A 13,372-nucleotide genomic window follows, 5' to 3' on the forward strand; every position below is an offset into this window, starting at 1 on the left:
GAAGGTTGCTTAAAGGGATTGAACAAGTACAATAAATACAAATTTTTAAAAGTGCAGCTCTTCAGTAAACTTCCTCTTTTAGGAAGACTTTTCCAAACAGTTTTTGATACAAAAGAAATCACCCAAATGGCTGCTCTAAAATTTCCACAGGTCGAAGGTGTTTACCCAAGAAAGCAAAGAAAATCAGCGCCTGATTAATCTTGTTTAGGGAAATGCTGATGATCTCAGGATCGTTTCCTCTTCGATACAAAAAACTTCTTCGACGAATTCAATTAAAATTGCCGATCATCCCACCTTTTATTTAGCCTTGAGGTCACCGTGGCTAATTAAGCAGCGATCCGGCGATCTCCCCTGCTCTTTCGCACTCCCCAAGCTCCGCGGCCGTTGTTTATCCTCCGGTCTCATCAGATCCGCCCCGATCTGCCCCCGTGCTCGTACATCAAAGAGTTTCACCTTATCGAAGGCCCGATCTAAGCCAAACACGCCCCATCTCGCACATCCTCATCTCCCACTGACATCACCATCATCCGAAACCCAACCGAACTAAAGCGAACCGAACCGAGTGGAGGAGCGATCATCTGCATCCACCTCAACCGGGGAATACATTCGTTATTCGTTCCCCTCGCTTCCTCCTGCGACTGCCTCCACTGCCGCACTTAAAGCCAAAGCCAAAGCGAAAACAGCAAACGGAAGTTGGAGGCGTTACCCAGCGCCAAATCCAAATCCGTCAGTCACTTAACATATGGACGTTGCGATGCGAGTGTGTACGTGTCTACGACCAATTTATACGGGGGATATCTAGCTAAGGCTACTACAGTCCACCCTCTATACAGCAAACTTTCTAATTAGCTTAAAAAAATATAAATTTCAACTATGTTTTCTATAAAGAAGAGTAATTCCAAATAAGTTAAACTTAATATCCAAAGAAAGATCCCTTATAATTGGAACTGCATTTCTGATTCCTTTTTTTATGGTTTACAAATTGCAAACAGTAGTATCCCCTTTAGAGTCGCCACTGTAATCGAATCTGGTTGGCTCCTAAAGACGGTCTTTAAGGCCGGGGAGACAGACTCTGGCAGATCACTTGCAGATCGTCTTGCATATGTGTATATAGATATTACTTTGCGGTCTGCTGTTGCTGTTGCTGATGCTGATGCCTTTCCTTTGCACAGACCGCAGAGAAACCAGAAATCTGGTGGCAGAAAGAGTTTTCGGTTGCGCCGCCTGCGATGGCGATGGCGATGGCGAAGTGAGATCGAAGCGATCGATATCTTTAATATTTTCATTCATGCCCCGAGTGGCTGGCTGCTTGTAGCGGAAATGAAAGCTCATTCGGTGCGCTGCTACTGCTGGTTTTTGTTAATTAAATGGCCCGCGGGCTCTTGCAGTTTTTCGATTTATATATACACGTATATTTATATAGTGGCAGTTGCCTCGGTTCCGATCGTTCCGATCCCATTGCCCCTTCCCTTTCTGTTGATTCTGTGGCTAATTTATGGGCTGCGAGTTAAGTTTAAGTAGGTAAGGGTGCCTCTCCCCCTTTCCGCCTTTCCCCTCCGAATCTCTTAATATTTTCAGACCTGCCGGGCCATTTAAGTGCGAGATTTAAAAAAAATTTACATTCTGTTACTCCACCCCGGGAGCTTAGAGCCTCTACAATTTCTTGTAGAGGATTCGTTATCAATGATTTTCGATCGTACCGGTGATAAGCCAGTAGCGACTTATCCTAGCGGTGGGGATGCCACCTGGCGCCATCTAGGAGTGACGAAAGTTTTTTATTGTTGGGTCCATAGTAACGTGGACGAGGGGGTGTGCGGGTCCGGGGAGCCGAAATTTGTTACTAATGTTAAGTGAGCGATAGAGCATAGAAGTGGTGGAGATTTGGAAAAAGAGACCGTTTCTTTTTCTCGGGGAGCCTGGGGCTCGACTTGAACCCGGGCCTTCCGAACCGGAGGCCAGCGCTCTACCTGCTGGGCCACCGTCCCCCTCGAGATTTAAGTATTATTTTTTATTTCGCCGGTCGCCTCAATTGTTGAGCCTTCATGGCTTACGACTTCCGTTGTCGCCGCAATAAGAACTGAGTTGATCTACGCGATTCTTTTTCTGTTTCTGTGAATGAACGAGTGAAAGAGTCTTATGGGCTTTGCCGTTGAGATTGTGAAAGCGCTTTTTATGGAGAAAACAGAATGAGATAGGGTGGGGAAATCCCTTGGACTGTCTTCTGCTATCACAATAGGCAACAAATATATTATAGGTCTTATAGATTCAATTGAAGTGTTATTGTTTCCCAATAATATAATGTCTTTCCCTTTAAAATGTTACAAGGAATTAGTTTCTGGTTTCTCGACTACTTGTAGGATTGCTCAAAATTAACACCCTGATTATTGCGTTGCTAATGCCCAAGATCTCCTGAGATCTTCTTACCCATCGAATTCGAGAACCCGTGAAGAGTATCTCACTTTTCAGATAACAATCAATGATTTCCGTACACTTCCTCTGGGTTTTCGGAACTGCGTCATCTTTCGCCGTTCGGGGTTGCTAAGAATTCAAATCGGTTTACGGATACGTGTGCGACAAAGGAGCACTTTAGACAATGCCACAATAAGTGGCACACGAAGAACCACCATAATAATGATGATGGTGGATGGTATATGGTAGATGGTAGGGAGAGGAGCGGTGGTGATGAAGCGATAGAAACAGCGTTAAGAACCGGAACCAGTAATTAAATACAAAAGAAGTCGGGAGGTGGAAGTGGAAGTGTGTAGATGGCGAAAGAGAAAGAGCTGCGGAAGCGGATTGCCGGCGACCCAAAGACAGCCAGCTGCAGTTTTTTTCCCAGTTTTTTCAGCTGGCTGAAAACGGAAGCAGAACGGAAGTGAATACTTCCGCACGTAGGAACCAAATAATTGGCTGTACTGAGAGAAATTTATATACTTTGTTCTGCATTACCAAATTAATTTTAAGTTGGTTAGATTAGAGAGCGGATAATCTGAAGTGTGAAACAAAATTATAATAGAGATTTAGAGTATTTAATATAAAATCATTAAATCCTGTAAAAGGTTTAATCAGTATTTAGGATTTTATTAAGATTTTTTTGTCCTAGATAGTATACTTAATTTATTTTTCCAAGTGTTTCGAACTTATGAATGAAAACGCATAGATAGTGAGCGGAGTTGAGTGCTCAAGGCAGAAGTGTGCTGAGGTTGCCAGCTGGTCGGAGTCAGGGAGACTCCAGGGGAATCCTGGAGCGGGGAATCGGAAGTGCAGGATCCGAGTAGGAAGTAGGAATTCTCGGTCGGAAGCAACCCCCGAGATAAGGCAGGTGTGCTCCTCTGGACGTGCCGAAGAAGCGGGAAAACGGAAATTCAGCTTATGAATGAATAAGGGAATGGAATGGGCGATTCATGAATGGGCCGGCCCATCTGCGAGATACATTCGTATCTTATTATGATAAGCGGGGGCGGCGGCGGAGATTTCCCAATAGAACAGTTGGAAGACATGTGGGCGCACTCTGCCGTGCCGAGTGTGCCTGTTTCTATCGGATACGGCCGCAATAAAAGCTTTTAATATAAAATAGAGCAAACAGACCATAACAAATAGTGGCAACAACAACACGACAAAGCGGTCGCAACTCATGAATGAAAACTACAAATACGAAATTAATGCAACAAAGTGATTTTACTGAAATGGAAATAAATATCGCTGGGGCGGAGTGGCGAAAGTAGGTGTTCTACTTAGTGATTTTTGTAACACGAGTTGGTGAATAATAATACTTGTGTAAAGTTAGTAAAGCGTTAAAAAAGAAGTGCAATATTTAATGCCTGAAACTAGGAATACTACTATAGTAAATTAACCATGTTTCTGTGATTGAAAAATTCTAAAATTTAAGTAAAATATTTTCAGAAAACCTATCTGTTTTTATTTCTCATATGACCCACAACTAAATAATAAATAATAAATCAACTTTTATAGTAACTTTCATTTACCACAAATGTGTTATATTGCCCGCTGAATTTAAGCTGAACGTTTTGCACGTAAGTGCCGTTGGCCATGTATGGGTGTGTATCTGTGTGTGCGGGTCTCTCCATTTGTTTGTTTGTCTGTGCCTCGCTTTCGTTTCATTCATAAAAATGCTTATTTCCTGTTGTTGCCTTGACTATTGCCTAGGCCATTTGCGGACAAGGGGGCTTGGGGGGTGGTGGGGTTGGGGGAGCTTCGTGTTTCGACGGCCATAAAACACACACACACACTTGGATATTCGCGCTACACACAAACACTGGCAGTCGGGCAAACGATAAGATAGTAAAATCCGCTTAGATACGCGCTTTTTTTCGCCCCGTCTTCATGTATCTGCATCTACACGTTAAAAATTATAGCGATATCAAATGCAAATTTACAGATTCTATTATACATCTTTTTTTTTGTAACATATTAACAAGTGTACAACATCAAATAGAAGTCAATCCTGCAATAAACCTCCAATTTATCTAATAAATCAATTGAAGATACACCGATTCAAAAGTGCACCTCGCTGCACTTATTTTCTCTCTGTGCACGCTTGCCTTATATATTTATTTTACTATGAAAATAAACTGGCAGAGCAACAGCAACAATGGCTGCGATTACAAATGGCAATTGCAATAAAAGCAGACCGACCAGCAACAACAAAAGAAATTAGCGTAATTAGCAAATTACTCGCCGCTCTCTGTTTCTGTTTCTTTTTTATTATTTTTATTTTTATTTTGTATTTTCTGCCTTTGCCTTTGTTTTTGCGGCTTGGAAATTGACGTCGTCGTCGCTGTGTTCTGTTTTCTGTTGGTTTTATTTCGCTTTTGCTCGGTCAGTTGGTCGCCTTCGTCACATTTCAGTTTTTCTTGGCCGGAAATGCTGAATTTGCACAAAAACCAGCGGAAAACTGGCATAAAAACGTTCTTATTCTCGGCTGCTTCCTCCCTTTTTCCACCCATTTACACGCGCACCCAAAATAAATATACTTAATTGACGTTTGTTTAATCGCTAAATGTTCTCGGGCTGCAGGCCGTAAAAATAATAAAAAGCGTGTGGAGGGAAAGCAACGAAAAATGAGGGAAATATTATAAAGAGCAGACGTAACACCTACGCGAAAATCGCCCAACTAAATGGAACAATAAACCGGCAGCAGAAAACAGAAAAGGGCTGACAAATTGTCTGGCGAAATGCAGCAGAGGTTGAGGTGCCTGATGACTTTTTCCTCAACTTTGGTTTGTTTTTAGTTGTCGTAATAACTCACAACTGTTTGAAAAGCTGATTATCTCGTGGGAGGAATTTCCTCAATGAAAATGTTACGAGAAATAAGTTTCGAGGTAAAGGGATAAGCAAGTGGAATAGGTCAGGATAAAGTGGGCGCTTTTGGAATTACAGAAACCACTTTTTATTAAGACTTTAACTTTCCAAAACTAATACATATTATTTCTTTGCTTACTTCAACACCTGAACGGTTATTTTGGTTTATACTTCGTGTAGAATAATTTACTATTTGTTTACGCAACTTTAAGTGGGTGATGAAATTGCAACTTCCGCACTCTCCACTTTCGCGAAATAAACACGGCAAACCTACTTAAAGTTTCAATTTATTTGGCTGGGGAAAACCCACTAATGGAATATTATTTTATGGTCGCTCGGTGAGACGCCAGAACCTTGGAGACTCCTAGGCCCGCCAATCGAGAATTATTAATAATAGCCATTAACTCAGGCATTGAACTTGATACGACTCTTGCTGATAGCTGATGGCCGATGGCTCCCCTTCCAACTACTCGCATTCACTTCCTCCAGAGCAGAGTCCAAATCGGCCTGCATTTTCGGCTTCTTATCACCGTATGTTATTTTTAAATATTCTTTGTTCCATTGGTTTCATCACCGGAATTCACTTACCTGGTCGCATAATTGATTGTTTTGCACTTGGACCGATGTACATATGGGCGAGGCCGGGAGACTTCCCCCTCTTTATTGACACTACTGATTAATGGCCATATGCCGGGCAGCTGGCGGGTATCTATCAAGTATTTCCGATGTCCGATAACACGGCGTTAACCCAAACAAATTAAACAATAATCAATGGCTTTAATTTTCGCTTTTCGAGTGGCGCAAACCACGAAATTAATAACAACCGAATACAGATATACCCGACCGCTAATCATTTCTAATCAGCGGAGGTCTTTAGCACCTTGGCAACAACTCCCACCTGGGACTTACCTGAGTTTCGATGACGCTGGCGATGGCAAAAGCAATGGTGATGACGATGGTGATGGTGATGAGGTTGCCCACCAGCTTCCTGTGAGTGAAAGATTTTCTTTTTGGCCTCCTACGAGTGGCGAGTGCTGGTGGTGGGCGTCGCTGCACCGGAGGTTCGAGATGCTAATGAGCATGACTAGACTTCTGCTGACGATGACGATGAATGGATGGCTCAGAGCGGCTGTCTTGGCTTGTTTGGTAGGTGTTGTTGGCATTGTTATTGCCGCTGAAAGCCGCGTCGCTGGGCGTTGCATGGCTCCACTTGAGGGATGGATAGTGGCATAAAGATCTAAATATAACTATGTTGTACCTTGCTAAATTTAAAAAAAAATTTTATATTTTTTTTATTTGATCCAATTCAATGGTGCTTGTCTAAAGAAAAGTTGAAAAAGATTAATCTTTTAGCTGTCCTGGGTAGTACTGTACATTTAAATGCTTCATAATCAACTTTTCAACACTGAAAGTTTCCCTTTTATCATTGTATAAAATGTATTGTATGTAATACTTATATTTCCCAACCCTGCTGCCCACCTACTCTACCAGCTTCCCCCTCCAAAATTGTTGAGCTACCAAGATCTCCTCCGGTTGTCTTCCAACTGCCATCCATACTCCTCCTCTCGAATCTTGTGGGCAGCCAGATGAGTGGGGTTATCTGGTGGTCCGCGGACGGATGGATCGTGATCATGTTCATGATGACTATATAAATGCTTCCTCAAATGTGGGGGCTTGCGGGCCGAACTCGAATCAGCGACAAGTTCTTCTTTCTCCCTCGAAGAGCATGACGTAGGCAACTTTGTTGTCGATCCATTTGAAAAGCGTAGACCGGCAGCCCGAGGGGCTGATTCGGTTGAGACTCGTTCGGTTGAGGAGAATCCAAGACCGGCAGCCGCGATTGGAAGAATCGATGTGGCTACTGTTTTTCTCATATTTTTCGAGGAGGGGAGGGGAGGGGAGGGGAAGGGAAGGCCACTCGAAGTTGCAGCTGCGCAGAGCGAAGACCCTGAAAATGTGCTTTTCGGAGTCCCCCGACGGATGTTGCGAATTTTGTCTTTGACACATATAAATGTCAGCATATCGTATATATGCGGTAATTCTCTCTACGGTCAACTAATTTAGTGTTTCCTGCTGACAACAGCACTAACAAGCTGCAAAGAAATCAGAGAATTGTGTCACTAAAATGTTTGTGCTACCCGAAAAAAAAGCTATCAGACAATCTATTTGTTTGTCTCTCTTCTCGTCGTCGTCGCTCTCTATCAAACAATTCATAAAAGGCCAAATTGTTTTTGAATCTCGGTTTGTTCGCTTTCGATTTGTTGTTTTCGTTCATTCATACAAGCAGCGCTTTTTCGAAAATAGACGACATCCGGTCTGCACGAAAAATATAAATCATATTTTTAGATAAACGCCGATACACACACACACACACAGACGAGCGATCTGCCAGCCAGAAAAAGTTGTAGAAAAAATATACAAAATCGAACAGAGCAGAAAAAAAAAACGAGCAGCGGAATGTAAAATGTTGTTTTCGTAGTCAACTTGTTTGGGTTTTTGGCGACACGAGACGGCTGCGTCGTCATCGAATTTTTTCTCGATACCCAATAAAGAATTTGTTTTTTTTTTTGACATCGAAAGAATTTTTCTATTTAGATTTAGGATTAATTCATAGAAAGTGGGTTGTATTAATTAATACTATAAATACTTTTCAAAATGTTTATTTTCCACAAACAATTCCTACCTTTTATTTCAAGGTTTTTGACTTGTTACTTCTGTTTTTTAAAAGTCATTAAAAATTTAGTATTTCGCATTAAAAAATTCGCTCATAAGAATCGGATGGCTCTGCCAATTTATCTCCTTTCGAGTCGGTTTTCTTTTTGCCACTTGCATCAACAGGCCCATCAATTTCTCCTCTCATCATTCGGTACGAATTTGGTATGGGCCGGGTTGTTTCCCCATTCCCCCGACGAACACCATATCTATCTGTACGAGTATATCATAAATATCCCCCGCCGGGATGATTTCGTTGCTCTCATAAAAGACGAAAACTGCCGGCTCGCACCGCAGAAGCAGAAGCAGAAGCGCAATGTTGAAAGAAAAAATTGTGTGGAAATGGAAATAAATTAACACATTTAATGAAAATTTTCGAAGAGAGCGCGAAAAGGCGAAGACGTCGCGGCGGAAGACGTGGAACGGGGCGTATGAGTAATCAGCGACAGGAAACGGTGACAAATGCTGCCCCCTTTCCCCTTCCCCTTCCCCTGCCGCCTTCCCCTTCGGCCAGAGGGTGTGTAAATGTGCTATGTAGCAGCTATGTGCACCGATAGCAACAGGCCAACAAAAAATTTCAATAATTTATTTGGTCTGAATGAAGTGAAATACGAACGAGGGCAGCGCCGTCAACCGCCATTGGGGCGCCCACAGGAAACGCGGCGTTGGCAACAGTTTCCTGTTTTGTTTTTGCTTTTGCTTTTGTTTTGTCGAGTGCAAACGGGTTACGACAACAAACATGTTACAATTTGGTTCAATGACTTTGTTAGGCCATCGAGATAGGAGCAGAGTGCACAGCGAGAAAATCTGGAGTTCTGGGGAATTTTAGGGATTCATTGATTTCGTTTAATTAGAAAGCTCTGTTAACGTTTAACGTTAACTAGAATACTTTATTATAAAAATTAAACTATTTTTAGTAAACATCTAAATATTTTAGGATAAATACTTACAATAGTTTTTACGAGTGCATCGAGTTTGGTGTTAAATGTTATCTAGTAAGCTCTCGGCACTCCACGGAAAGCGTAAGTAAACAGAGCAGTGTAGGATCCACCCACGAGTTTATCAGTGGAATTGAGGAAGTGGTCACCGCATGTGAAACTCGCGCCAGATGCGCTGATAAGACCCACCCACCCGCACACCACCCTCTTCCACCTTTTTTTTTGGCAAACCTTTTATTAAGCGCTTAACGTGGAGTTATTTTACGGCTCTGGCATGCCAAATGAGCTCGGTTAACTTATCAGCGATTCAGTCGATGACATGCGGAAGTCCCCAGCCCCTAAATGTCCCCGTTGGCCAACTGATTTACTAGTTGCCGCAATATCACGCATACGCCCCATAATCCACGTATGCCAAAACACTTTCACAATTTCCCTGACCATTTCTATTCTTTCTTCGCAGTTTGTGGACATCGGAATCGTGACGTCTATCGAGTCGAATCACAAGCAACTCGAATTTGCGCGCAAGGGCCAGGAGATCTGCATCAAGATCGATCCGATCCCCGGGGAGTCGCCCAAGATGTTTGGTCGCCACTTCGAGGCCGAGGACATGTTGATCAGCAAGGTAAGACCACCGACCACCTACCAAAATGATTGGCAATAAATTCATTAGTGCTCGGGAGCGGAAGAGCCAACTTGGAACTCGAGATAGACTCGAGTGCATTATTGTCGGGAAGCCAAGAACCGCAATATCATCGCTTCGAACGGGCATGTGGTTGATTTTGATGGCCGGATTAGATATCTGAAGTGGGGCAATTGTAACCTCACTTGTTTTTAGTGACTTTATTTGGGCTTGTTTTATGCAATCACTAATTGTTTTTTAATTGTCTGAAAGTAGTTACTCAGTATACCGAATTTATAGTTATAATTTATATTAACAAGAATATCTTCTATAATATTTGTCAGCAATTGAAAGTTATTTTCAACAATAATGCATTTTCTATGGTTATGAATAGGTTTCTAAAATAACGTTGCATTTTGGCCTGCTAATTTGCCAGTCATTCGGCTTAATTGATCGAGAACCAGGCTGTTATTCAGTGCGAATTCGAGTGCAAATCACTTACGTTGAAGAGCGGCGCGAATCGAACCATCGTGTCGTATCAAAGTTGTCAATTGCAACTGGATGGCCAGGGGCAAACCCACTCCACCTCCTCCTCCTCCACTATAAAGCTCCTCACCTTGTCCACTTCCTCCACTTTGGCCAGTTGGCTTATCAAATTACATGGCCAAGTTGTGTGTCAAGTGTTAGGTGGCTACAACGTCGAGTCGTATCGCATCGAATCGAATCGAATCGAATCGAATCGAATCGAGTCGAATTGAATCGCTTCGAACGACATTCGACGGATGACTTAACTGGCTTAAGTGGCGCTGAAAGGCCTTTGCAACTTCCTTTCGTTCAATCATTTGATTAACAATTACTTACCAGCTCTGACGTCAAGCGGCCTTCATGAGTGGGCGGTGGTTAAAAGGGGGGTAAACAACAAGCTGGCCAAAAACCAAAATCGATAGCTAACTTCGTTTTTGATTCATTTTTGTCCCTAATCAGCGGGTGACATCGGTGACGTCAAAACGCCAGGCGGCGCTAATTGCCCATTGAGTTGGCAGAGCGCTTTATTCAATTAATGCTGCGTAAAAATAAAGATGAATGGATGTATTTTTAGGCCTACAAGCTGAGGAAGAAGTCACTGCGCGAAAAAGTTGGACCTGCAAACTAAATAATAAAGTAGGGTCATTCCAGTACTCCTTTAATATTTTTTGAGTTCATTTTTCATTTGAGATATCAAGACAGACTTTTGCATCCTAAAAATAAATTAGGAGGTAGACATTATTAAATTTTTTATTGTAGTTAGTAAATCAATCGCTATTAAGTGCTCTCCCAATGAAATTTCAAGTTTCTGTTCTTGTCAAATTGGATTATGCTTCCAATTTAGCTCTTCAGCGCTGACCTTTTGGCGTTTTCGCAGTGCAGGCTCCATCAAGAGCTATTAGGGTGGCTGCCACCACCCAATTGACACACTCGGCGTCTATTTATAGCCCGCAGTGTCCTTGCAGGAACCTGGGAGCCGTGAAAGGGTATTATGTCATGGCTGACCTGATGCTCGGCCCTTGTGAATGCAGGGCCGCTTTTCGAGTGGAGGGAGGGGAGTGGCCAGGTCCCCTCACCCAGATATATTGCCATATCGCCATAGTTGACCCCAGTCGCCTGCTGACGTCACGTTTTACCTTCCACGGCGAATGCACTTGCACAGTTCAGCGACCTCCGAGCATCGTCACCATCGAGCTAACCCAGTTTCCTCGGATGTCGACCCAGTTTATAGTGTGCTTTTGCAACGGGTTCGGTTTTCGCCGCTGGCGGTGTTTCATTTTGTTCTCTTTTCGGATTTAATTTGTGCACTCGCCTTTTATCAGCTATGACGCACTCGGCGACCCAAAATGGCAGAGAACCCCACCCCGAGGCTCGGAACCCCCTGAAAATTGGAGCTGAGGTCGACCATCAGCGACTTTGGTTTCGGCCTTGTCGGTTCACCCGCAAAATTGGACAAGGCCTTTGGCATGGCTTAAAATAGCTGCAATTAGTCGAGATTAGGAATTCATAGGGAGCTGAATGGGCTTTTCAGTGGGAGGAGAATTCCAGTGAAACCGAATTCGATGGGGATTTAGCTTCCTTGTATTTTACTAATCTGAATTGCTCATTGAATTTCCTGATTTAATTCGATTGATCATTAAACAGAACTATAAAATCAGCAAGTCAGAATAAGCATTAATTTCGACTGCCATAGATAACCAATCAATGCGAACTTAACTTCAGGCTCCTCCGATATCCTTCAACTCTTGGCTGAGGACAAAGCCTCGCCCATTTGCCCATTTAATATTCACAGCCATAAATGGGGACTCCTCGAGAGGCTTTATGCCGCTTATCGTTTAGAGAAATCTTTTGTGCATAAATACATACGGCTCCAATAATCAAAACCATTGATCGGGCCTAATTAATATGCGATGCGCCAAAAAAAGAGAATAAAAACCCAGAGATGGGAATAAAAATAAAAATAATAATTAATCGGGGGAGCTTATGGACAAAGGACAGAGTGCTGTCTTTATCAAGGGCGTGCTGTAATCGGACGTTCGGACTTTCGGGGGGCCTGAAAGTGGAACTATTCATGAGGGTCCGCTCGCCATAAACGCGCGGCATTAAAAAACGCATTAAAAAGGCGCCATAAAAAATGGCGACACTAAAATAGCTTCGATAAAGCGTCGCCGGGGGCATAAAGTATAAAGTCGGGCTGTATGGATCGGATGCGAAAAAGATGGAGAAAAGTATTGTTCAAAATGGCTTTAATTGTTATGCGCCATATGTCGGGGTTTCTGGGGAGGAATGGGGAGAACTGGGGACACGTGCCGCCCCGTTGCTTGATTGATGGGGCAAGCAGTCGCGATCTCCCTTCGGAGTTTTGACAATTGGCACGTTCCAATTGTACATTTTCGCCGAATCCATAATGCCGATGATTTATGTGTAGCGCAGCGTGTTATTAATATGCATTTAGAGTCATGGGTGTTGGCATTTACTTCTCTACTTTGAATAAACCTTAATCTTAATTTGTATTTTGAATGTCTCCTTTTCAGATCTCTCGACAGAGCATCGATGCCTGCAAGGACTACTTCCGCGAGGACCTAATAAAGGCCGACTGGTCGCTGATGGTGGAGCTGAAGAAGCTCTTCGAGATCCTCTAAGCGGCGGACTCGCTTGCCAAACTTCGCAAACGTACAACGGACGAGGGATCTGCGCTAGAACTATACTCGTACATAATTAAATACAAACTACAGACTGTGCGCTCGTGGTGTGTCCCCTCGAGTTCTTGAGTTCTGGAGCTCGAGCAAGGACCTTTCTCTTAAGCTTAGTTTCATTTATGGTTTACAGCCGAGTCGTCGCAGTCTTCGCAGACGTCGTCGCTTGGAGAACTCTGTTATAATGGTTTTAAATCAAATTTTTGTAAAACGCTTATTGCGAACATCCATTTTTTGCCTGCGATTTTGTTAGAGCCAACTTAGAATAAAATGCAAATGTTGTACAACGGAGAGAGCGTGTGAGGCGTGTGTAAACTTTGCAGACTGCGGCTTTGGCTTTGGGGTAACTGTGTCAGCGGTGACGTCACGCCCAAAGGATATTGACCCAGTTGGCATGCGCACAGGTCCTTTTCATTCATAGCCAAGTCATTGAACGCGGCAAGGATGCCGATGAATGGGGCAGCCGAGATGCCTTTACTGTGCTATATGCTGTATGCTGTAAGCTGTGTCCTGTGGCAACTGCTGCTGCTTCTGCTTCTGCTGCTGCTGCAGCCAAAAAA

The 13,372-nt window shown here is 43.2% G+C and overlaps 1 protein-coding gene across 1 annotated transcript in view; it reads left to right on the forward strand.

The window, feature by feature from the left end:
- Positions 1 to 13,103, forward strand: part of LOC108099157 (eukaryotic translation initiation factor 5B) — a 33,471-nt gene extending 20,368 nt beyond the window's left edge. Inside the window, exons 9-10 of the mRNA XM_017202502.2 lie at positions 9,433 to 9,594; positions 12,651 to 13,103. Coding sequence (XP_017057991.1) covers positions 9,433 to 9,594; positions 12,651 to 12,758 — 270 coding nt within the window. The 3' untranslated portion in view covers positions 12,759 to 13,103. The remainder of the gene's footprint in view (positions 1 to 9,432; positions 9,595 to 12,650) is intronic.
- Positions 13,104 to 13,372: the final 269 nt, after the last annotated feature.

This window comes from Drosophila ficusphila, unplaced genomic scaffold, assembly GCF_018152265.1.
Source record: "Drosophila ficusphila isolate 14025-0441.05 unplaced genomic scaffold, ASM1815226v1 contig_286, whole genome shotgun sequence".
Classification (NCBI taxonomy): domain Eukaryota; kingdom Metazoa; phylum Arthropoda; class Insecta; order Diptera; family Drosophilidae; genus Drosophila; species Drosophila ficusphila.